Below are 27,935 nucleotides of genomic sequence, written 5' to 3'. Positions count from 1 at the left end.
TTTGTCCGATTTCTTTAGCATTTCAAAATAAAATTAAAATGAATTCATGTTTTTGTGTTTCAATTCCCATTTATAAAAAGAACATTAAAACAAAAAACACAATTTGGTTCGTTTAGGGACCAAATTTGGTGAAAACTGTTCCTCACCTCCTGCGATGAGGTGGCGACTTGTCCAGGGTGTACGCCGCCTTCCGCCCGATTGTAGCTGAGATAGGCACCAGCGATCCCAAAGGGAATAAGCGGTAGGAAATGGATGGATAGATGTTCCTCACCTCTCTTTACTCCCTTCTAGGCTCTTGCCAGGAAAACTAGTGGTGAAGCAACCAACATGGCCGACCAGCCCTCTCATAAAGAAGTGGTACTCACCAACATGGCGAGTCGTCACATTGGTCGCACAAAGCAGACGGGATGCTCCCGACAGGTCCTTCATTCTGTTACAAAGTCTTGTTACGTTACGTTACACACATCACCAACACCTGTATGAGGTGAACTATCAGTGCAGCTGTGCGTCCTCACACCCGGGACATATCTGTATTTATTATTTAAAACTACAACCAGTTATTTCTCAATAAAAATTTTTTTTTATATAATTTTGTAACATTTTGTAATAAAAACATTTTTCATCCTAAAGTGTGTGCACTGTGAATGTTGGCCGTTGAAAAATTCTGGCTTCTTATTTTATTTTTTTCGACTGATTTATTTGTATTATTATTTAAAAAAATAAATAAATCACTACTATCAGTTATAAAATAAGATGTAGCTCAGAATAATTTACTTTACACAAAAATCACTCTAATGGTGGTAATTATTTTGAAATATTGGCAATAATCCATGTTTTTTGTTGTGTTTTCATCGAAAACATTTCATAAGGCGGCGGCATATTTCCATGCTTTGACAAACCTACAAAGCCCCTTTCCATATGAGTTAGGAAATTGTGTTAAATGTAAATAGAAACGGAATACAATGATTTGCAAATAATTTTCAACCCATATTCAGTTGAATATGCTACAAAGACAACATATTTAATGTTCAAACTGATAAAAAAAAAAAAAAATCATTAACTTTACAATTTGATGCCAGCAACACGTGACAATAAATACTGATAAAGTTGAGGAATACTCATCAAACACTTATTTGGAACATCCCACAGGTGTGCAGGCTAATTGGGAACAGGTGGGTGCCATGATTGGGTATAAAAACAGCTTCCCAAAAAAGGCTCAGTCTTTCACAAGAAGAGATGGGGCGAGATACACCCCTTTGTCCACAACTGCGTGAGCAAATAGTCAAACAGATTAAGAACAACGTTTCTCAAAGTGCAATTGCGAAAAATTTAGGGATTTCAACATCTACGGTCCATAATATCATCAAAAGGTTCAGAGAATCTGGAGAAATCACTCCACATAAGCGGCATGGCCGGAAGCCAACATTGAATGACCGTGACCTTCGATCCCTCAGACGGCACTGTATCAAAAACCCACATCAATCTCTAAAGGGTATCACCACATGGGCTCAGGAACACTTCAGAAAACCACTGTCACTAAATACAGTTTGTTGCTATATCTGTAATTGCAAGTTAAAGCTCTACTATGCAAAGCGAAAGCCATTTATCAACAACATCCAGAAACGCCGCCGGCTTCTGTGGGCCCGAGATCATCTAAGATGGACTGATGCAAAGTGGAAAAGTGTTCTGTGGTCTGACGAGTCCACATTTCAAATTGTTTTTGGAAATATTCGACATCGTGTCACACGGACCAAAGGGGAAGCGAACCATCCAGACTGTTATCCACGCAAAGTTCAAAAGCCAGCATCTGTGATGGTATGGTGGTGTATTATTGCCCAAGGCATGGGTAACTTACACATCTGTGAAGGCACCATTAATGCTTAAAGGTACATACAGGTTTTGGAAAAACTTATGCTGCCATCTAAGCGCCGTCTTTTTCATGGACGCCCCTGCTTATTTCAGCAAGACAATGCCAAGCCACATTCAGCACGTGTTACAACAGCGTGGCTTTGTAAAAAAAAAAAAAAGAGTCTGGGTATTTTCCCTGCCCGTCTGCAGTCCGGACCGGTCTCCCATCGAAAATGTGCGGCGCATTATGAAGCGTAAAATACCACAGCGGAGACCCCGGACTGTTGAACGACTGAAGTTCTACATAAAACAAGAATGGGAAAGAATTCCACTTTCAAAGCTTCAACTATTAGTTTCCTCAGTTCCCAAATGTTTATAGAGCGTTGTTAAAAGAAAAGGTGATGTAACACAGTGGTGAACATGCCCTTTCCCAACTACTTTGGCACGTGTTGCAGCCATGAAATTCTAAGTTAATTATTATTTGCAAAAAAAAAAAGTTTAGGAGTTTGAACATCAAATATGTTGTCTTTGTAGCATATTCAACTGAATATGGGTTGAAAATGATTTGCAAATCATTGTATTCTGTTTATATTTACATCTAACACAATTTCCCAACTCATATGGAAACGGTGTTTGTATTTTGAATTTTCACTCACTTAAAAAAAATGTGTAGCATTTTGCAATGTAGAAAAAAATACACAAATAAAAAAAGAATAAAATACATTAATGGATATACAATTTGCCCTGCGATGAGGTGGCGACTTGTCCAGGGTGTACCCCGCCTTCCGCCCGATTGTAGCTGAGATAGGCGCCAGCGCCCCCCGCGACCCCAAAAGGGAATAAGCGGTTGAAAATGGATGGATGGATGGATGGATATACAATTTTGTAATAAAGCTACAATAAAAATTGGGACGTTATGTGAGTATAAATTTATATTACCATGGGTGTCTATGTTAACTATTACACTTTAGAAAAATAAAGTGAATCCAAATAAAAATAAAAATAAATATAAAAAAAAATACACATATTTTCCTATGTGAAATATATATTTTTTTGTATTAAAAAAAATTATGTAAATGCTAAGATTCCTTTATTATGATTAATTTTCTAGTCCACTTGCCAGTCGGGTGTCACGCATATTCATAGCGTGCAAGAAAAAGGCCCAAAACTGGGAATCTGTTCGTTCAAAAGACTCGATTCTTTTTCGTGAAAATCAACAACGAACAACTGCTGTAAGAAAAAAAAAAAGAAATACATTTATTTCATCTGTTGCGCTTGCAAGGCATTCACATTTACTCAGAAGAGGTGAAATCAAGAACACTACATTGTCAATATACGCCAGATTATTAATATGGCACATACACACTGAGGATATATTCCATCTAAAGCTACCGACAATTACACTTTAATAGCTTTGGTGAACATGAAGACATTTTGTTTATGTTTCCTGACAAAATTCAGCATGAAAAGTGCAATATTTCACTTCAGTTCTATCGTCCTTCTTTTTTAAATTCATTTTGAGCGTCCAAATTGCTGTATTGATCATTTTTCTTATGTGCTGGGAGGGGGATAAAAAAAAAACCCTCATCGCAAAAATACACAAAATTGAAACATTTTAACCATTCCACAAGATGTTCTTTAGCATAAATTCGACTCCCAGTGGTGGAGTCTCTCAAAGCACTTGTGCTGTACATTAAACGCACAAATAATTACATGTCACAAATGAGATCTAATAGAAACGGAACACACAATTAGTTTGTATTTAGAAAATAAATTGAAAAAGCAATTGTTTTTGGAGGAAACCAATTTGGTTCAACATTCAAACCACTTGCTGAAAAATAATACTAGCGATAAATACTTTGAATGCAAGAAAAAGAAGCAAAAAGATGGATTAGTAGTATTAGGCGTAGATATTAAAACTGGCCTTACGGTGTGTAAAGCTGAGTGAGTTGGGGTTAGCGCCACTCCTCAAATCTCCTCACAATCAGTCCACAATATGTCATCAATCCCCAGATTGGACGCCACTTTGAAAGCTTTGAAAGAGTAACAAAAGAAAGAAACAATTAAGATGCATTTGATCCCGAATGCTCACAGGTACATTCTCGAAAAGCGGCGAAACAAGGCGAAAGAGTGAAACCTTTAAAAGATGGCGGCGGTAAACAAGAGATTTGACACAGCGGGTTGATCAGACCACATTCTGGCGTGACGTATCAAACATTGTCGGACACAGACAGTTGCTTTCAACACAACAGGGCGGGACGGGTGTTATTATTATTATTTTTTTTTTAAAGCTTCGACACTCTTTCCGGCATTCCCGTACGCACGGATGCCGCCCCGCCTCCAATACTGCTTCGACAAGAACACAAAAGAGGTGGAGAACAAAAAAAAATGTGGCTTTTACAGGCGGTGAGGATACGAGGAATCTCATAGTGTGACAACCAAACAGACTTAAGGCTGAAATCTCTCATAAATAATCAACATTATCCTACGCGGCAAACACTTTTATGTTGAATTCATGAGAAAAATAACAGATTTTTACGTTGCCAATCAGCAAAACGCACTTTTATGGTGATTCCCTTAATGTTTGGGTGCAGCAGTTTTGTCCCAAAGTGTGGCCAGTTTTGTTGGCCCGCAACATAATGTCAGAAACAAGAAATAAGTGAAAATGTAAGAAAAAAAAGAGGAAATACGGACAATTAAATGAGGAAAAAGCTGAAATGTTGACTCTGATAACTCGGGGTTGTACAAACGTTTTCCATCAAGGGACGCTTTTACTGAAAAGTTAAAGTGTGCAGAGGACATTTTTATATATATTCTATTCAAAACAATAAAATAGACAAACATATTTATATTTAAAGACAAAGTTCAGAGTAAGCTTTGTCGAATAAGAGACACCGTGTTTACAAAGCATCGGGAAAGTATTCACAGCGCATCACTTTTTCCACATTTTATGTTACAGCCTTATGTCAAAATGGAATAAATTTCCTGTTTGTCCTCAAAATTCTACAAACAATAACCCGTAGTAAGGTTGCAATTTAGAAAATAAAATATTAAAAAGTCACTATCTGTGTTGGCCCTGCGATCAGGTGGCGGCTTGTCCAGGGTGTACCCCGCTTTCCATCCAAATGCAGCTGAGATAGGCTCCAGCACCCCCCGCAGCCCCCAAAGGGACAAGAGGTAGTAAATGCCATGAGGTATTCAGAACATTTGCTAAATGATTTTTAAATTTTTTTTTAATATAAATTTTCAAAATAATTTTTTTTTCACGTTGTCATTATTACAATTTAACACATTGTTGCCCTCAAAATTCTACACACAATACCCCATAGTGACATGAACATTTTGCAAATTTATTAAAAAAAAAACTATTAAGCAAATTTTGTAAATACTTATGTTCATTTGACTTTTTAATATTTTTTTATTTTTAATACATTTGCAAAATAAATACAAATAAAAAAAATTCACAATGTCACTTTGCGGTACTGTTTGTAGAATTTTTAGGACAAACATGAAATTTATTCCATTTTGGGATAAGGCTGTGCGGATAAAGGGAATCGTGAATACTTTCCGGATGGAATGTATTATCAATAGTATCAAAATGTAAACTATTTCCTATCTTTTTTCTTACATTTATATATACATTTTTTCTCGACAATTTGCTGCAGGCCAACAAAACTAGGGCTGCACTTTGGAAACCCCTAAAAAATAACAGAAAATACACTTTGTCACTTATTTATCTTAAATATATATACACAAATATGTATATATATATATATATATATACACATATACATATATATATATATACACATACATATACATACATATGTATACACATATACATACATATGTATACACATATACATACATATGTATACACATATACATACATATGTATACACATATACATACATATGTATACACATATACATACATATGTATACACATATACATACATATGTATACACATATACATACATATATATATATATATATACACATATACATACATATATATATATATATATATATATATATACACATATACATACATATACATATATATATATATATATATATATATATATATATATATATATATATATATATATATATATATATATATATATACACCATAATATCTGTTTTAAGCCTTTTATTTATTTATTTTTAACTAAAAAAATATAGAAAATTGGCCCCTGCATACTTTTACTTTCCAGTTTGGACGCACACTTTCCGGCCACTAGAGGTCCCTTGCGAGCGCTTAGAAGGGCGTCCGAGAGAGAATAAGTGATGCGACGAGATAGCATTTAATTAACAGTCGTTAAATAAACGCCCTCTTAAGGACTTCCTGTGGTTGAATAGGCAAAAGGACGTGCAGATGAGCTCATCGCGAGGGAACTAAGAGGAACGTTAAACTCCGACCTCCACCACTTGTGAAAACCCCGCCTGCTTTTGTCTTTAAGGTGGAACGCAGAGGAAGGAAGGAGGTGGACTGTGTCCAAAGATAACCTCAACAAAAGGCAACATGAGAAAAAAAAGACAATAAAAAAAAAAGGGGGGGAAGGGGTTCCAAAGCGGCGTGAAAAAGAATGCATGCACAGAAAAAGCCGCACTGTCCGTCACTCCGCTCGCAAACATGGCGAGGGTCAGGACTGTGCTGGAAGGGAGGGGCCAACTGCAGTCAAGTCGTGTCCTGGCCAGGTTTTTGGACAACCTAGGCGGCGGGGAATGGAAGGGGGTGTGAGAGTACGATGGCTGCTCAGTGCCTCACGGGGCCGTTGCTGTAGGTTTTGGAGGCGTCCAAGAAGGCCGAGCGCATCACGTCGAAAGATTTGTCGGCGAGGGACGACACGTCCTCGGACGCCATCCCTTTTGTCTCGATCTTTGGGAGGATCTTCAATCTGATGGTCCCTGGTGAGACGGAGAGGACGCGCTGAGCAACACAGAAATGCATGATGGAGGGGGGGGGGGCAAAGCAAAGAAGGCGGCAGGTACCCGATTTGAACTGTTTTTCTTTCCGTAGGTAAAAGCTGCTGTAGGAGGAGAAGACCACGGGAATGATGGGCACCTGAGACAGAGGAGGAAGTCGGTCAATATCATCGCTGCATATTCATCCTAAAATGCTCCAGTTTACACTCGTATCCCATTTCCTGAAAAAGCAGATGAAAATATGACCATAACTTAGTTAACCGTATTTTCCGGACTATAAGGCGCAATTAAAAATAATTTCCCCCCCCTCAAAACTCGACAGTGCGCCTTATAACCCGGTGCGCCAAATGTAAGGAATCGTTTGGTTGCGCTTACCCTCCTCAGAGCTTTTTAATGTGGTACATGGTGTAATGACAAGTGTGACCAGTAGATGGCAGTCAAACATAAGAGATAAGTGTAGACTGTGCTAGGACGGCAGTGTCTCAAGTAAACAACACCAACATTTTAGCTCGGTTGGTAGAGTGGCCGTGCCAGCAACTTGAGGGTTGCAGGTTCGATTCCCGCTTCCGCCATCCTAGTCACTGCCGTTGTGTCCTTGGGCAAGACACTTTACCCACCTGCTCCCAGTGCCACCCACACTGGTTTGAATGTAACTTAGATATTGGGTTTCACTATGTAAAGCGCTTTGAGTCACTAGAGAAAAAGCGCTATATAAATATAATTCACTTCACTTTACTTTACATGCATGCATTCATTCATTTTCTACCACTTGTCCCTTACAGCAGTGGTTCTTAAATGGGGGTACGCGTACCCCTGGGGGTAATTGAAGGTATGCCAAGGGGTACGTGAGATTTTTCAAAAGTATTCTAAAAATAGCAACAATTCAAAAATCCTTTATATATATGTTTATTGAATAATACTTCAACAAGTGTAAGTTCATAAACTGTGAAAAGAAATGCATCCATCAATCCATCCATTTTCTACCGCTTATTCCCTTTGGGGTTGCGGAGGGCGCTAGTGCCTATCTCAGCTACAATCGGGCAGAAGGCGGAGTACACCCTGGACAAGTCGCCACCTCATCGCAGGGCCGACACGGATAGACAGACAACACTCACATTCACACACTAGGGCCAATTTTAGTGTTGCCAATCAACTTATCCCCAGGTGCATGTCTTTGGAGGTGGGACAAAGCCGGAGTACCCGGAAGGAACCCACGCAGTCACGGGGAGAACATGCTAACTGTTCCATTAAAAATATAGAACATTACACACGGCGCTAAAACATCTATGAAAATGTTTTAGTACAACTTTGGTAAGCTATGAGGCCGCACCGCTTGAGGGATTGTCGGCGCATTAAACATATTAGTATCATTATGGTGTGTGTACAAGGTAAGATCTCATCTGGCGTTTTGTTTCGCAATACTATGCAAAAGCAACTTTTCTTACCTTCTAGTACCTGCTTGTCTTTATTCAGGATCTGCATAAATACTGAAAAATTGCACGCATCCGCCTTTGTAGTCCGTGTTGACCTCGTAGTTGATAGGCTTCTTCTTTTTTTCTATCTTCTTGTTATGTGACATTCATTTTCCGCTGTTGCCATTTCTAATCTAGAGTAGTGTAAAGTTCTTACTTATATCTGTCAGTAAACTCACCATGAAAGCGCTAAAACATACCGGTGTAGTGAGTTTACATTATTCACCCAAGGAACTTTAGCTATTAGAGTTCCGGTCCGACGGTTTTTCACGGGACACATTTCCTCTGTTGTTGTTTAAGATGCTGCTCCGTTATGGATTAAAGTCTAGTCTGAATGTCATTAAAACAGCTCCATGTTTTGACACTTCTTCCTCTCTTGTCCTTGCACGCTACACCGCTACAAGAAAAAGGGCTGGGAGAAGACGCTGCCAAAGGTGAGCCACGAGAAAAAGTCCAGCCACAAAACGGCACGTCCAAAAGAGACTGTCAGAAAGCGGCTTGAAGATGATCTGTAAAACATGATCTACATAACATTATCACCAAAGAACCACCATTACATGTTATGTAGACCGGGGGTCCCTAACCTGTTTTGCACCACGAACCGGTTTAATGTAGGCATTATTTTCAGGGACCGGTTTTCCACTTGTGCCGGATAAATACAGCAAAAATAAGTGCATGAAAAATACAAGTCACTATAATGTTGAATTAGTAGGAGCCCTGGGCCTGTTTCTTTTCAATGAAGTGCGGATGTAAATCAGCCTTTGGCTACAATCTGTCATATTTATATTTTATAAGTTCATTGATGTGCATTGTATCATGTCACAAAGTTATAACAAATATAACAAATGGCAACTTACAATGAAGAGTTTTATCGTACATCTATAAACAAGCTTATTGGTGTGTCTATTGGGACAGGCGAAAGTTAAATCGGAGAAAATGCAGTCCTTTATAAATTATTTAATGTTTCCCTGCGGTAGCAAATGTGTCATGGACCGGTACTGGTCCCCTGACCTATGGTTGGGGACCACTGATGTAGACCACAAGGAAGAGTTTTACATTTCGAAAAAAAAATAATAATATGACTCTTTTAACGCGCCCTATAATCCGGTGCGCTTTTTGTATGAAACTAGAACTGATTAGACCTGCTCATCAGCAGTGCGCCAATCTTGCAATTTCTGTTTTGGAAATGACATGTAAGTTTGTGCCACTGCTTAATAACTGTTTAATGAGTACAGTTGTGTTCAATTGACTTAGTTGTAAATTCCTTCTCTGCATGAACATTTAAAATGAGCATAAATTAATGATTAATCACTACTTAGGCTGCTGCCCCCGCGACCCGACCTCGGATAAGGGGAAGAAGATGGATGTATGAATGGATATTAGTGCAATATGAAGAAGAATGTTTTAATGTCGACACATAGAATCATCATACTGCTATGATTATATGCATCAAGTGGTCATTCAAGGCCAGGGCAAAATATCGAGATATATATCGTGTATCGCGATATGGCCTAAAAATATCAAGATATCAAAAAAAGGTCATATCGCCCAGCCCTACCTTGAAGGTAGAAAAGCGCCATAAAAGTGTAACCCATTTACCATAACCCAGAGCGCCTTGTGGTCGGAAAAATACGGTAAATGTAAGGTTGTAGAATGATCCAGAAGTATGCTTAAAAATTATGAATCGATTTAAAATCAGAATAAACAAAACTAAGATTCGGATGTGAAACACACAAGATCTTGCTGCTGTTTCTCAAAGACCCCAGTGGCCTGTCAAAGAGACTACTGGCAGAGTGTAGCCTGGCTCCCCCTGGGGGCTGTCCTGCTTCACTACATTGAGCAGTTCTGGCCACAAATGGAAGAGAGACGCAGGAGCAAATAGACCCCCCTTTTAGACCAGTTGAACTGCCGGGGGGCGGGGGCACAGGTGCGGTGGCTACGGATGAAGCACTGGCTGTCCAAAGTCGGGACCCGGAGTGGACCGCTTATCTGTGCATCGGTTGGAGACGTCTCTGTGCTGCTGACCCGTCTACGCTTGGGATGGTCTCCTGCTGGCCCCACTGTGGACTGGACTCCCACTATTATGTTGGATCCACTATAGACTGGACTCTCACTATTATGTTGGATCCACTATGGACTAGACTCTCACACTATAATGTTAGATCCACTATGGACTGGACTCTCACTATTATGTTAGATTAACTATGGACTGGACTCTCTCACTATTATGTTAGATCCACTATGGACTGGACTCTCACACTATTATGTTAGATCCAATATGGACTGGACTCTCACTATTATGTTAGATCCACAATGGACTGGACTCTCACACTATAATGTTAGATCCACTATGGACTGGACTCTCACTATTATGTTAGATTAACTATGGACTGGACTCTCACATTATTATGTTAGATCCACTATGGACTGGACTCTCTCACTATTATGTTAGATCCACTATGGACTGGACTCTCACACTATTATGTTAGATCCACTATGGACTGGACTCTCACTATTATGTTAGATCCACTATGGACTGGACTCTCACTATTATGTTATATCCACAATGGACTGGACTCTCACACTATTATGTTAGATCCACTATGGACTGGACTCTCACTATTATGTTAGATCCACTATGGACTGGACTCTCACACTATTATGTTAGATCCACTATGGACTGGACTCTCACTACTATGTTAGATTAACTATGGACTGGACTCTCACACTATTATGTTAGATTAACTATGGACTGGACTCTCACACTATTATGTTAGATCCACTATGGACTGGACTCTCACTATTATGTTATATCCACAATGGACTGGACTCTCACACTATTATGTTAGATCCACTATGGACTGGACTTTCACTATTATGTTAGATCCACTATGGACTGGACTCTCACACTATTATGTTAGATCCACTATGGACTGGACTCTCACTACTATGTTAGATTAACTATGGACTGGACTATCACACTATTATGTTAGATCCACAATGGACTGGAATCTCACACTATTATGTTAGATCCACTATGGACTGGACTCTCACACTATTATGTTAGATCCACTATGGACTGGACTCTCTCACTATTATGTTAGATCCACTATGGACTGGACTCTTACACTATTATGTTAGATCCACTATGGACTGGACTCCCACACTATTATGTTAGATCCACTATGGACTGGACTCTCACACTATTATGTTAGATCCACTGTGGACTGGACTCTCTCACTATTATGTCAGATCCACTATGGACTGGACTCTCACACTATTATGTTAGATCCACTATGGACTGGACTCTCACTATTAAGTTAGATCCACTATGGACTGGACTCTCACACTATTATGTTAGATCCACTATGGACTGAACTCTCACTATTATGTTAGATCCACTATGGACTGGACTCTTACACTATTATGTTAGATCCACTATGGACTGGACTCTTACACTATTATGTTAGATCCACTATGGACTGGACTCTTACACTATGATGTTAGATCCACTATGGACTGGACTCTCACACTATTATGTTAGATCCACTATGGACTGGACTCTCACACTATTATGTTAGATCCACTATGGACTGGACTCTCACTATTATGTTAGATTAACTATGGACTGGACTCTTACACTATTATGTTAGATCCACTATGGACTGGACTCTCACACTATTATGTTATATCCACTATGGACTGGACTCTCACTATTATGTTAGATTAACTATGGACTGGACTCTTACACTATTATGTTAGATCCACTATGGACTGGACTCTTACACTATTATGTTAGATCCACTATGGACTGGACGATTACACTATGATGTTAGATCCACTATGGACTGGACTCTCACACTATGATGTTAGATCCACTATGGACTGGACTCTCACACTATTATGTTAGATCCACTATGGACTGGACTCTCACACTATTATGTTAGATCCACTATGGACTGGACTCTCACACTATTATGTTAGATCCACTATGGACTGGACTCTCACACTATTATGTTAGATCCACTATGGACTGGACTCTTACACTATTATGTTAGGTCCACTATGGACTGGACTCTTACACTATTTTGTTAGATCCACTATGGACTAGACTCTCACACTATGATTTTGGATCCACTATGGACTGGATTCTCACACTATTATGTTAGATTCACTATGGACTAGATTCTCTCACTATTATGTTAGATCCACCATGGACTGGACTCTCACTATTATGTTAGGTCCACTGTGGACTGGACTCTCACTATTATGTTAGATCCACTGTGGACTGGACTGTCACAATATTATGTTAGATCCACTATGGACTGGACTCTCACTATTATGTTAGATCCACTATGGACTGGACTCTCACTATTATGTTAGATCCACTATGGACTGGACTCTCACACTATTATGTTAGATCCACTATGGACTGGACTCTCACTATTATGTTAGATTAACTATGGACTGGACTCTTACACTATTATGTTAGATCCACTATGGACTGGACTCTTACACTATTATGTTAGATCCACTATGGACTGGACTCTTACACTATAATGTTAGATCCACTATGGACTGGACTCTCACACTATTATGTTAGATCCACTATGGACTGGACTCTCACACTATTATGTTAGATCCACTATGGACTGGACTCTCACACTATGATGTTAGATCCACTATGGACTGGACTCTCACACTATTATGTTAGATCCACTATGGACTGGACACTCACACTATTATGTTAGATCCACTATGGACTGGACTCTCACTATTATGTTAGATCCACTATGGACTGGACTCTCTCACTATTATGTCAGATCCACTATGGACTGGACTCTCACTATTATGTTAGATCCACTATGGACTGGACTCTCACACTATTATGTTAGATCCACTATGGACTGAACTCTCACTATTATGTTAGATCCACTATGGACTGGACTCTTACACTATTATGTTAGATCCACTATGGACTGGACTCTTACACTATTATGTTAGATCCACTATGGACTGGACTCTTACACTAGGATGTTAGATCCACTATGGACTGGACTCTCACACTATTATGTTAGGTCCACTATGGACTGGACTCTCACACTATTATGTTAGATCCACTATGGACTGGATTCTCACACTATTATGTTAGATCCACTATGGACTGGACTCTCTCACTATTATGTCAGATCCACTACGGACTGGACTCTCACACTATTATGTTAGATCCACTATGGACTGGATTCTCACACTATTATGTTAGATCCACTATGGACTGGACTCTCACACTATTATGTTATATCCACTATGGACTGGACTCTCACTATTATGTTAGATTAACTATGGACTGGACTCTTACACTATGATGTTAGATCCACTATGGACTGGACTCTTACACTATGATGTTAGATCCACTATGGACTGGACTCTCACACTATGATGTTAGATCCACTATGGACTGGACTCTCACACTATGATGTTAGATCCACTATGGACTGGACTCTCACACTATTATGTTAGATCCACTATGGACTGGACTCTCACACTATTATGTTGGATCCACTATGGACTGGACTCTCACACTATTATGTTAGATCCACTATGGACTGGACTCTTACACTATTATGTTAGGTCCACAATGGACTGGACTCTTACACTATTTTGTTAGATCCACTATGGACTAGACTCTCACACTATGATTTTGGATCCACTATGGACTGGATTCTCACACTATTATGTTAGATCCACTATGGACTGGACTCTCACACTATTATGTTAGATCCACTATGGACTGGACTCTCACTATTATGTTAGATTAACTATGGACTGGACTCTTACACTATTATGTTAGATCCACTATGGACTGGACTCTTACACTATAATGTTAGATCCACTATGGACTGGACTCTCACACCATTATGTTAGATCCACTATGGACTGGACTCCCACACTATTATGTTGGATCCACTATGGACTGGACTCTCACACTATGATGTTAGATCCACTATGGACTGGACTCTCACACTATTATGTTAGATCCACTATGGACTGGACTCTCACTATTATGTTAGATTAACTATGGACTGGACTCTTACACTATTATGGTAGATCCACTATGGACTGGACTCTTACACTATTATGTTAGATCCACTATGGACTAGACTCTCACACTATGATTTTGGATCCACTATGGACTGGACACTCACACTATTATGTTAGATCCACTATGGACTGGACTCTCACTATTATGTTAGATTAACTATGGACTGGACTCTTACACTATTATGTTAGATCCACTATGGACTGGACTCTCACACCATTATGTTAGATCCACTATGGACTGGACTCCCACACTATTATGTTAGATCCACTATGGACTGGACTCTCACACTATGATGTTAGATCCACTATGGACAGGACTCTCACACTATTATGTTAGATCCACTATGGACTGGACTCTCACTATTATGTTAGATTAACTATGGACTGGACTCTTACACTATTATGGTAGATCCACTATGGACTAGACTCTCACACTATGATGTTAGATCCACTATGGACTGGACACTCACACTATTATGTTAGATCCACTATGGACTGGACTCTCACTATTATGTTAGATTAACTATGGACTGGACTCTTACACTATTATGTTAGATCCACTATGGACTAGACTCTCACACTATGATGTTAGATCCACTATGGACTGGACACTCACACTATTATGTTAGATCCACTATGTACTGGACTCTCACTATTATGTTAGATTAACTATGGACTGGACTCTTACACTATTATGTTAGATCCACTATGGACTAGACTCTCACACTATGATTTTGGATCCACTATGGACTAGATTCTCTCACTATTATGTTAGATCCACCATGGACTGGACTCTCACTATTATGTTAGGTCCACTGTGGACTGGACTCTCACTATTATGTTAGATCCACTGTGGACTGGACTGTCACAATATTATGTTAGATCCACTATGGACTGGACTCTCACTATTATGTTAGATCCACTATGGACTGGACTCTCACTATTATGTTAGATCCACTATGGACTGGACTCTCACACTATCATGTTAGATCCACTATGGACTGGACTCTCACTATTATGTTAGATTAACTATGGACTGGACTCTTACACTATTATGTTAGATCCACTATGGACTGGACTCTTACACTATTATGTTAGATCCACTATGGACTGGACTCTTACACTATAATGTTAGATCCACTATGGACTGGACTCTCACACTATTATGTTAGATCCACTATGGACTGGACTCTCACACTATGATGTTAGATCCACTATGGACTGGACTCTCACACTATTATGTTAGATCCACTATGGACTGGACACTCACACTATTATGTTAGATCCACTATGGACTGGACTCTCACTATTATGTTAGATCCACTATGGACTGGACTCTCTCACTATTATGTCAGATCCACTATGGACTGGACTCTCACTATTATGTTAGATCCACTATGGACTGGACTCTCACACTATTATGTTAGATCCACTATGGACTGAACTCTCACTATTATGTTAGATCCACTATGGACTGGACTCTTACACTATTATGTTAGATCCACTATGGACTGGACTCTTACACTATTATGTTAGATCCACTATGGACTTGACTCTTACACTATGATGTTAGATCCACTATGGACTGGACTCTCACACTATTATGTTAGATCCACTATGGACTGGACTCTCACACTATTATGTTATATCCACTATGGACTGGACTCTCACTATTATGTTAGATTAACTATGGACTGGACTCTTACACTATTATGTTAGATCCACTATGGACTTGACTCTTACACTATGATGTTAGATCCACTATGGACTGGATTCTCACACTATTATGTTAGATCCACTATGGACTGGACTCTCACACTATTATGTTATATCCACTATGGACTGGACTCTCACTATTATGTTAGATTAACTATGGACTGGACTCTTACACTATGATGTTAGATCCACTATGGACTGGACTCTTACACTATGATGTTAGATCCACTATGGACTGGACTCTCACACTATGATGTTAGATCCACTATGGACTGGACTCTCACACTATGATGTTAGATCCACTATGGACTGGACTCTCACACTATTATGTTAGATCCACTATGGACTGGACTCTCACACTATTATGTTAGATCCACTATGGACTGGATTCTCACACTATTATGTTAGATCCACTATGGACTGGACTCTTACACTATTATGTTAGGTCCACTATGGACTGGACTCTTACACTATTTTGTTAGATCCACTATGGACTAGACTCTCACACTATGATTTTGGATCCACTATGGACTGGATTCTCACACTAATATGTTAGATCCACTATGGACTGGACTCTCACACTATTATGTTAGATCCACTATGGACTGGACTCTCACTATTATGTTAGATTAACTATGGACTGGACTCTTACACTATTATGTTAGATCCACTATGGACTGGACTCTTACACTATTATGTTAGATCCACTATGGACTGGACTCTTACACTATAATGTTAGATCCACTATGGACTGGACTCTCACACTATTATGTTAGATCCACTATGGACTGGACTCCCACACTATTATGTTAGATCCACTATGGACTGGACTCTCACACTATGATGTTAGATCCACTATGGACTGGACTCTCACACTATTATGTTAGATCCACTATGGACTGGACACTCACACTATTATGTTGGATCCACTATGTACTGGACTCTCACTATTATGTTAGATTAACTATGGACTGGACTCTTACACTATTATGTTAGATCCACTATGGACTGGACTCTTACACTATTATGTTAGATCCACTATGGACTGGACTCTCACACTATTATGTTAGATCCACTATGGACTGGACTCTCACACTATGATGTTAGATCCACTATGGACTGGACTCTCACACTATTATGTTAGATCCACTATGGACTGGACTCTCACACTATTATGTTAGATCCACTATGGACTGGACTCTCACACTATTATGTTAGATCCACTATGGACTGGACTCTTACACTATTTTGTTAGATCCACTATGGACTGGACTCTTACACTATTTTGTTAGATCCACTATGGACTAGACTCTCACACTATGATTTTGGATCCACTATGGACTGGATTCTCACACTATTATGTTAGATTCACTGTGGACTAGATTCTCTCACTATTATGTTAGATCCACCATGGACTGGACTCTTACACTATTTTGTTAGATCCACTATGGACTAGACTCTCACACTATGATTTTGGATCCACTATGGACTGGATTCTCACACTATTATGTTAGATTCACTATGGACTAGATTCTCTCACTATTATGTTAGATCCACCATGGACTGGACTCTCACTATTATGTTAGGTCCACTGTGGACTGGACTCTCACTATTATGTTAGGTCTACTGTGGACTGGACTCTCACTATTATGTTAGATCCACTGTGGACTGGACTGTCACAATATTATGTTAGATCCACTATATACTAGACTCTCACAATATTATGTTAGATCCACTTGACGTCCATTGCACCGGTCGCCCAAGGGGGCGTCCCCACATCTGCGGTCCTCTCCAAGGTTTCTCTCATTGTCCCATTGGGTTGAGTTTTTCCTTTCCTGAACCGAGGATGTCGTTGTGGTTTGTGCAGCCCTTTGAGACACTCGTGATTTAGGGCTATATAATTAAACATTAATTGACTGATTGAATAGTGATAGATAGAATAAAACAGACTGAATAGGGGAATAGGGGAATAGCGACAACCTCGGACCGGACTCGCTTGCAGGTCGCGCACTAATTAGGGGCAGTGAGGATTTAACCACAAACCTGACATCAATTCCACGCACAAAAACTGCGTCTTTCATTTCATTCTCTGCCCCGTTTTTTTTTTAAACTCATCCCACCTGTCTGGCCGCGAGTGTGCGCTCTGAACAGACGCTCTGACCCAGGGGGCGATACAACTCATTAACGTACACAGCTGTCAGTTTGTGCTGCGCCTTCACTGAAATCTAAAGAAAAAACAAAACGCCATTTGGGGATTAAATTCAAGTTAAAACTCATTATCAATCATCTGATATTATCAGAAAAGAAAGGGGACGATATGTAAGGCGACTATCTCCCTCAAGTGGCTGGACTGAGTACAGCACTCACCCTGTGAAAGAATGAAAGCAGCTGTCAATAGCGCTCACTATAAATGAATGGGAAATGTTAATTTAATGGGAAAATGTACAGTTAACACATGTCATGGGTATCAGTTAGAGATGTCCGATAATATCGGACTGCCGATATTATCGGCCGATAAATGCTTTAAAATGTGATATCGGAAATTATCGGTATCTCTTTCAAAAAGTAAAATGTATGACTGTTTGTAAAAGGATTTTGGGAGAAGTACAGAGCGCCAATAAACCTTAAAAGGCACTACCTTTGCATGCCGGCCCAATCACATAATATCTACGGCATTTCACACTCACAAATGAATGCAACGCATACTTGGTCAACAGCCATACAGGTCACACTGAGGGTGGCCGTATAAACAACTTTAACACGGTTACAAATATGTGCCACACTGTGAACCCACACCAAACAAGAATGACAAACACATTTCGGGAGAACATCCGCACCGTAACACAACATAAACACAACAGAACAGATACCCAAAACCCCTTTCATCACTAACTCTTCCGGTATGCTACAATATACACAAGCCCCGTACTCTCTAACCACCCCTACTTTAATCCCCCCCCCCCCCCCTCCCCAACCTCCTCATGCTCTCTCAGGGAGAGCATGTCTAAAATTCCAAACTGCTGTTTTGAGGCATGTTAAAAAAAATAACGCACTTTGTGACTTCATTAATAAATATGGCAGTGCCATGTTGGCATGTTTTTTTTAGAGATGTCTGATAATGGCTTTTTTGCCGATATCCCAATATTGTCCAACTCTCAGTTACCGATACCGATATCAACCTATACCGATATATACAGTCGTGGAATCAACACATTATTATGCCTAATTTTGTTGTGATGCCCCGCTGGATGCATTAAACAATGCAACAAGGTTTTTTCCCAAAATAAATCAACTCAAGTTATAGAAAAATATGCCAACATGGCACTGCCATGATTATTATTGAAGTCACAAAGTGCATTATTTTTTTTGTTAACATGCCTCAAAACAGCAGCTTGGAATTTGGAGAGAGCATGAGCAGGTTGAGGTGGGGGTGGGTAGGGGGTAGCGGATGGTGTATATCGTAGCGTCCCGGAAGAGTTAGTGCTGCAACAGGTTCTGGGTATTTGTTCTGTTGTGTTTATGTTGTATTACGGTGCGGATGTTCTCCCGAAATGTGTTTGTCATTCTTGTTTGGTGTGGGTTCACAGTGTGGCGCATATTTGCAACAGTGGTAAAGTTGTTTATACGGCCACCCTCAGTGTGACCTGTATGGCTGTTGACCAAGTATGCTTGCATTCACTTGTGTGTGTGAAAAGCCGTAGATATTATGTGACTGGGCCGGCACGCAAAGGCAGTGCCTTTAAGATTTACAGGCGCTCTGCACTTTTTGAAACAGATACCGATAACTTTGAAACCGATACCGATAATTTACGATATTACATTTTAAAGCATTTATCGGCCGATAATACTGGCAGGCCGATATTATCGGACATCTCTATTTTTTTTCCATAACTTGAGTTGATTTATTTTGGAAAACATTGTTGTTACATTGTTTAATGCATCCAGTGGGGCATCCCATAAAATTAGGCATAATAATGTGTTAATTGCACGACTGTATATATCGGTAGATATCGGAATCGGTAATTAGGAGTTGGACAATATCGGAATATCGGATATCGGCAAAAAAGCCTCTCTAGTATCAGTTCATCTCACTCATGGATGATTGGTATCAGAAGCAAAAAAATCAAAACCCTGATCAGAACACCCGTCATTAAAAGGCGAAACAAGGTAATTATAAAAAAAAAAAAAACGGTACTAACTTGTGCTTGCACTGCCAAGTGGAACGCGCCTTTTTTGAAGGGTAGCAAGTCTCCTCTCTGGTTCCGCGTTCCCTCAGGGAACACCCACAGACGGATCTGCAGAAGTCCAGGAGAAAAAGCCTCACAGTCACGCTCACAGACCTCGAACGTCCCGAGAGGACGCCGCGTTACCTGCTCGTCCAACATGGTCTGGGCGGCGTCGGCCATGACGCTCTTGGCGTCGCTCGTCTTCTTGCGGTTGATGAAGACAATGCCGCCCAGCCAGCAGATGAGGCCCACTGTGCCGGCGTAGATCAGCTCCTTCTTGGCGATCATGGTGCAGCGGTCAGGCAAGATCTCCATCAGGCCTGAGGGAGAGAGCACATACTAATTAGCGATATCCACCGACATCGCTAATTATTAGGGCTGTGAAACTTTGGGCACCACTGGTTCCGATTGAATTCAATTATTGGGGGTAACATCTAAATTCAGAATCAATTCTGGATTCGCAATGATTCACAATACCTTTTGATAACATTTAGTGCCAATTCTATGATGAACTACATTCCTCCATAAAATAAATGATAAATGATAAATGGGTTGTACTTGTATAGCGCTTTTCTACCTTCAAGGTACTCAAAGCGCTTTGACACTACTTCCACATTTACCCATTCACACACACATTCACACACTGATGGAGGGAGCTGCCATGCAAGGCGCCAACCAGCACCCATCAGGAGCAAGGGTGAAGTGTCTTGCTCAGGACACAACGGACGTGACGAGGTTGGTTCTAGGTGGGATTTGAACCAGTGACCCTCGGGTTGCGCAAGGCCACTATCCCACTGCGCCACGCCGTCCCTAATAGACAATAGACAAAATAGACAAACATCTCTAATCAAGTTTTGTATTACTTAAAGGAAAACTGGTTTTGTTTGATAAAATGCTTCCCGAACATTTTATAAAGTCAACAATATGATTTGCCTGAGTGGCTGGACGGGACAGATTGCCAAAAAAACTTAATAAAATATTTATATTTTTTATTAGAAATGGCAACAGCAGAGGATGAATGTCCCATAACAAGAAGAAAAGAGAAAAAAAAGAAACTTATCAACTACAATGTCTTCACCGACTACATCAGGCCTGGGCAATTATTTTGACTCGGGGGCCACATTTAGAGAAAAAAATGTGTCTGGGGGCCGGTATATCTATTTTTAGGAACACTACTACAAAACCTCACAATAATGTCTGACTGAATGCTAAAAACGTTATGACAGACTGATTTAAAAAAAACTTAATGGAAATTTACATTTTTCTATGAAGGATAAAACACTGAATATTGACAAAATATGAACGTCACACCCCCTTTTGATCGACATATCTTACAATCAAGTGAAACGCAGCAAATATGCAACAAACAGGGAAAAATGAACGCAAAGGGTACCAAATAAACCCACCTACTATCTGATATATCTGATATTTGCTGAATTTCCCCCAGGGATCAATAAAGTACTTTCTATTCTATATATCAATAAGCTTTGAACATTGTTGTGAAAATCTCCTTCTTCTTCTATGGAAACGCTTCCCGCCCACAATGCTTGGTGCCCTGTCTGAGCTGCTGTGATTTAGATTACCATAGTAACTAATTAGATTAATTGATTAACGTGAACCCCGACTTAAACAAGTTGAAAAACTTATTCGGGTGTTACCATTTAGTAGTCAATTGTATGGAATATGTACTAAACTGTGCAATCTACTAATAAAAGTATCAATCAATCAATCAATCAATCAAAAAGATTACCATAGTAACTAATTAGATTACCACAGTAAATAATTAGATTACCATAGTAACTTTTATATTATCCATAAGCGCAGATTCTAACCATTGAAATACTTTGTATAGACTTACGGTCATTAGAAAACATCACTGCACATCATAATGGCAGCTACACTTTACATCTTAAAGATCTAAAAAAAATATTTAGGGATGTCCGGCGGGCCACATTGAAAAGCTCAACGGGCCGCATGTTGCCCCCGGGCCTTAATTTGCCCAGGTCTGAACTACATAGACGGATGCGAGCAATTTTTTGGGATTTATGCAGATCCCAAATACAGATCAGCAGGTACCAGAAGGTAAGAAAAGTTGCTTTTGCATAATATTGCGGAAAAAAAAACACTAAATAATGTCATACCTTATACACACACCATAATAATACTCGTATCTTTAATGCACCCACAATCCATCAACCAGTGCGGTTTCATAGCTTACCAAAGTCGTACTAAACATTTTGATAGATTTTTGAGCGCCATGTATAATGTTCTATATTTTAATGGAACATATAAAATGTTGGTATTGTTTACTTGAGTTATATTGCTGTCTACACTTATCTCTTATGTTTGACTGCCATCTACTGGTGACACTTATCATTACACCATGTCCCAAATAAAATTGCTTCAAGATCGGTAAGCAAAACCAGAAGTATTCCATACATTAGGCGCACCGGGACTGTCGAGTTTTAAGGGGAAAAAAGGATTTTAAGTGCGCCTTATAGTCCGGAAAATACGGTACTGAGAACTGCATAAGCAAAATGGACGTGTTTTATAGTGCCTTCTCCGTCCTTTCCTATATTAGCTTTACCAGTCCCAGCCAAACCAGTACGAGGTGCCTGACAAAGACTTCATGATCGTGGCTTTGGATCTCCTCAGTGGCCTGGCTGAGAATTTGGGAGGCACTACCAATAATATTTTTTATGAACTATGGAAAATAAGGGCCAGCATAAAAATATGTTCAGTGTAAAACATTTTATTTATGTGGGTTCTGAACCGAGGATGTCGTTGTGGCTTATGCAGCCCTTTGAGACACTTGTGATTTAGGGCTATATAAATAAACATTGATTGATTGATTGATTGATATTTAAAATGCAACCTTACTCTGATTATAATCCACTCAGCGATCAAGGTAGAAAGGAAAGGAAATGCCAACATAAGCATAAAAAACACTCAATTAAAACACAATTCCACAATCCCATTGAACATTCAACTATAATCTCTTAAAATGAATGTGCGAAAAATAAGGAATAAGTAAGAAATGCTTAATAAAGTGTAACAAATAGTGCAAATTGTGAAAACAGACAAACCTGAGAAGAACTGTTTTCTGCAGTTTTAGTGCCTTAAAGCTACATCTGGCGTGACGATGGTGGTGTGGTATTATCGATCTTTGTGAGGACGAGTGCCTTGCATTATTTACAGACCACATTGGTCTGCAAGGTATTGCATCAACTGCAGAAAAGAGCTATAAGGATTAATAATAAAGCAGATTATCTATAACACACTAATGTATTATTAGTTAATTATGGTTTATTGAAACTCCAGGAGCTAGTAAAGTTGCAGACATTATGTGTTATGTTTAAGGCTAAAAGTAAAACATTACCAGCATATTTACAAAAAATGTTTGTCATCACTTCTGAGAATGAAGAGCATAGAAGAAAAGGTTATTTCAAACCTCAGTATTCAAGGACAACTTTAAAACAAATGTGTATATCAGTGGTGAGGGTTAAACTATGGAATTCTCTTTACAAAGAAGTAAAAGATTGTAGAAATATATTCCAATTGAAAAATATATATAAAGACAGAACAATAACATCATATGGACAGCCCTAAGTGCCTACATTTTGCTTTCTATTTATTATTTTACTTATTTTTGTCTAGTTTTGTATCATAGTTTAGTCTTTATTTGAAGGGACAATGCACAGAAACATTAAACTCAAAAACAGATATGTTCTGTACCAGATTATTGCTGAATAGCTAATTTCCATCTGCAGTCCCTGGCTACCTAAATTAAAGGGATACAAAAATCATGCAATAAAATTATGACAACAAAATCATACCATAGCATGGAATCAAATTAAGAAAAGTCATAAAATGCCCTTTCAAGGAAACATACTTAATATACAATACTACCACACCTCATTTACATCATCACACAAAGACAATACATGCTCTTCTTCACATCTGTCATCATTTGCAAAAACAACCATGATTTTAACACACACACCTCACAATTCACACCAAAAATGCCTTCATTGTGGTGTAGTCTACATGTGACAAATAAATTTGAACCGTCATGGATTAATATAATCCACATTAAATTGATCTGTCAAACATAGTGGCCACCTTATTGACCGTGTGAGCAGCTTTGATTGCTCTAAAGCCACTTTTTAACTTCAATTGTGAATGAAAAGTAATCTGTTAAAATAATTCAAGTATGTTGTGAGGTCGCTCCATTCCTTTATGGCTTTATGTGAAAAGGCTGATTGTGCAAAAGATGTTTTACATCTGGGTACGCTACACTGCCCCCTGGTGTATCATTCCGTGAGGTTAGTTAGTTAGTTTATTATTTCTTCGGTCAATGGTCAACGAAATAAACAAACAGTTTTACATAAACAAACAGATGTACATTCATAAACAAACAGTTGTACATTCATAAATTTAAAAAAAATATACACCTCATCCCGTGAGGTGTATATTACTTTTTTTGTTCGGTCTGTACTTCATGAAGATTTGCGCTTGTTTTTTTTTTGTGTTTTTTGTTTTGTTTTAATTATATTTGGCTGTATTTCTTTGGTTTGTATGCTAGGGAATTTGGGCTATCCATTAAGTAAGACTACTTATTATGTTGAAGGGGGCAGGAAATATAAGATTTTCTTCAAGCTGTTCCTTTTCAAACATGGGTGTGTAAATATGTGTTTAGTTTCTAAAGTTTAATTGTCTATTGATCAAAAATCCACATCAATTAAGGAGATGAATAAAAATTAATGAAGGAATACTGTCCATTTTTTTAATCCAAAAAACGGCTATACTGTCCAGGTGATTTATCCTCTTTTATCCACAATTTTCTAATTGCTACTTTCTCTTCTCACTCCATGCAAAGAATCAATTGCAATCCCAGCCTGAGGCTGAGATGTTAATTAGACACTGCCAGCCTCCACTCTTTAGACAAAATACCACAAAGGGAAACATTTTGTTCCCTATAGGGAGATTATACACGCCAAATCCTTCAACCTGAATTACAACAATCGATTTTGAATGACCGTTTGGTTTGTTCATTTACTGTATGATGTGAGGCCAGATGAGATCCATCACATTGATGCGGGTATTGATCAACGTATCAAATCTAAACCTACTGTAGCATGCTTTTAAAATAATTGTAGTGATCGCGTGGTCCTCAGCGTGCACTATAGTTGATTGATATTTGCCCCAGTTTTAACTGAGCCTAAGGGCGCTCTCAGTGGACAATCCGCGCTGAGTTTGACACCCAAAAGTCCAGTGATGCTTTGAAGCGGTCGTATTTAGTTCATGTGAAACCATCTCTCTTCCCACCAGTTGTTAATAATCCCTGCTGCCTTGCATTATAAAAAAAGCCAAGTAAGACTCAAAATACTGCAAAATGTCAGGAAAATTGTGATACTGCCTTCTTTAGGGATGAGACAATATGAAAATGTCATGTCACGGACATCATTTTTATCACACTATTGTTAAATGTGCTCAATAAGTCCTTACACACAGACTGAAATCTTTTAACAAAGTTAAAAATAAAAAAGAAGATACATTCATTTTGCAGAAGAAACATTACATATTGTTTTGACTTTGTCGGAGCCAAATTGTTGTTATTCCAGTGTTTTAGGGATGTAACAATATGAACATTTCATATCACGGTTATTTCGACCAAAATGGTCACAGTTAGCATGATTATCGCAGTATTTTTTTATGTGCTCATGCATATATACACATTGAAATAATTTAGTCGAGTTTTATTCATACATATATATTTATACTTTCTGGGCAGAAAAAAAAACATTATTATTGCTCTGGATTCCAAATGTTATTTTTGTTCTCCATTTTAATTTCTTAAAGGTTTAGAATGTTTCTTTTGATTCCGTCCATCAATTCATCCATTTTCTTCCGCTAATCCGAGGTCGGGTCACGGGGGTTTTAATTGATTGATTGATTCCTAATAAACAAAACCTTTCTACATATAAAGTGCTTTTTTGATTGATTGATTGATTGAGACTTTTATTAGTAGGTTGCACAGTACAGTACATATTTCGTACAATTGACCACTAAATGGTAACATCAAAATACATTTTTCAACTTGTTTAATCAATTCATGGTAATTCATGGGCAGCATCCTAAGCAGGGAAGCCCAGACTTCCCTGTACCCAGCCACTTCATCCAGCTCCTCCCGGGAGATTCCGAGGCGTTACCGGGCCAGCCGGGAGACATAGTCTTCCCAACGTGGCCTGGGTCTTCCCCGTGGTCTCCTACAGGTCGGACGTGCCGGAAACACCTGCCTAGGAAGGGGATCGGGTGGCATCCTGAGCAGATGCCCGAACCACCTTTGAACCTACTTTGAACTCCTCCCGGATGACAGAGCTTCTCACCCAATCTCTAAGGGAGAGCCCTGCCACCCGGCGGAGGAAGCTCATTTAGGCCACTTGTACCCGTGAGCTTGTCCTTTCGGTCATAAACCAAAAGCTCATGACCATAGGCGAGGATGGGAACGTATATCGATCAGTAAATTGAGAGGTTCGCCTTCCGGCTCAGCTCCTTCTTCACCTCAACGGATCGATACAGCGTCCGCATTACTGAAGACGCCGCACCGATCCGCCCGTTGATCTCACTATCCACTCTTCCATCACTCGTGAACAAGACTCCGAGGTAATTAAACTCCTCCACTTGGGGCAGGGTCTCCTCCCCAACACAGAGAAGGCACTCCACCCTTTTCCGGGCGAGAACCATGGACTTGGACTTGGGGGTGCCGATTCCCATCCCAGTCGCTTCACACTCGGCTGTGAACCGATCCAGTGAGAGCTGAAAATCTTGGTCAGATGAAGCCATCAGGACTACATCATCTGCAAAAAGCAGAGACCTAATCCTGAAGCCACCAAACCGGATACCCTCAACGCCTTTACTACGCATAGAAATTCTGTCCATAAATGTTATGAACAGAATTTCTTTTAATTAATAAAAGCAAATTGAGTGTTTACTTTGCTTCACATCCGGTTCATGTGACTTCAGGCAAGTTCAATATTTGTCGTAGACAGCTTAGTTTTTGTTGAAAAAGTTGTTCTAAACAAAATATCTCCCTGTCTTATCTCAGAGTATAGATCGACCACTTAATTCGAAAAGAGCCCAGCTTGTAATTTCAATGTGCACAGTTGAATATCTTAGTTGCTCAGACAGTAATGTGTTTTACACAGGTTTGGATTGGGGTATGTAGTTCCTGAGGAAAGACGTTAATGTCTCCTGTATCATATTAGCCTTTAAAGTAGCTTAAGTTTTCCAGTAAAAGAGCAGTGTCTGTCACAATACGGTCAGTACAAGGAAGCCCCGATCAGTCCACGTACGCAAAAAGGCGGGAGCTTCTGTGACGTCACAGTCTGTGTTATTTGAATAGTTTTGTCATAATGGGGGGATTGCAGCTTACTGCAAGGTTTGTTCTCCCGGGATGCAATCGGACTATTCCGGACAAGACTTGCAGGTAAGAACATATTTATCTTCTCAATTAATCCTACACGTCACAAAGACCGGAACCAAACAAAAGAAAAGCGTGTCGTTCACACGAGAATCTAACGAACAAAAAAACTTAACGCAGGAAACATAGAAGCTAAACACTTAACATGGACTATGG

The 27,935-nt window shown here is 39.3% G+C and overlaps 2 protein-coding genes across 3 annotated transcripts in view; one reads left to right on the top strand and one right to left on the bottom strand.

Moving 5' to 3' along the window:
* The window catches only part of egfl7 (EGF-like-domain, multiple 7), a 31,104-nt gene extending 30,475 nt beyond the window's left edge, over nucleotides 1-629 (top strand). For both annotated transcript variants that reach the window (XM_061908046.1, XM_061908047.1), the window contains exon 9: nucleotides 292-629. In XM_061908046.1, coding sequence (XP_061764030.1) covers nucleotides 292-311 — 20 coding nt within the window. In that variant the 3' untranslated portion in view covers nucleotides 312-629. The remainder of the gene's footprint in view (nucleotides 1-291) is intronic.
* Nucleotides 630-5,964: 5,335 nt separating this feature from the next.
* Nucleotides 5,965-27,935, bottom strand: part of agpat2 (1-acylglycerol-3-phosphate O-acyltransferase 2 (lysophosphatidic acid acyltransferase, beta)) — a 43,661-nt gene continuing 21,690 nt past the window's right edge. The window contains exons 3-6 of the mRNA XM_061908044.1: nucleotides 20,441-20,616; nucleotides 20,270-20,365; nucleotides 6,847-6,919; nucleotides 5,965-6,762 (exon numbers count right to left, since the gene is read on the bottom strand). Coding sequence (XP_061764028.1) covers nucleotides 6,611-6,762; nucleotides 6,847-6,919; nucleotides 20,270-20,365; nucleotides 20,441-20,616 — 497 coding nt within the window. The 3' untranslated portion in view covers nucleotides 5,965-6,610. The remainder of the gene's footprint in view (nucleotides 6,763-6,846; nucleotides 6,920-20,269; nucleotides 20,366-20,440; nucleotides 20,617-27,935) is intronic.

Source organism: Nerophis ophidion, linkage group LG08, assembly GCF_033978795.1.
Source record: "Nerophis ophidion isolate RoL-2023_Sa linkage group LG08, RoL_Noph_v1.0, whole genome shotgun sequence".
NCBI classification, from domain to species: Eukaryota; Metazoa; Chordata; class Actinopteri; order Syngnathiformes; family Syngnathidae; genus Nerophis; species Nerophis ophidion.
The sequence above is the reverse complement of the archived record's forward strand: the minus strand, read 5'-3'. Positions and strand labels throughout refer to the sequence as shown.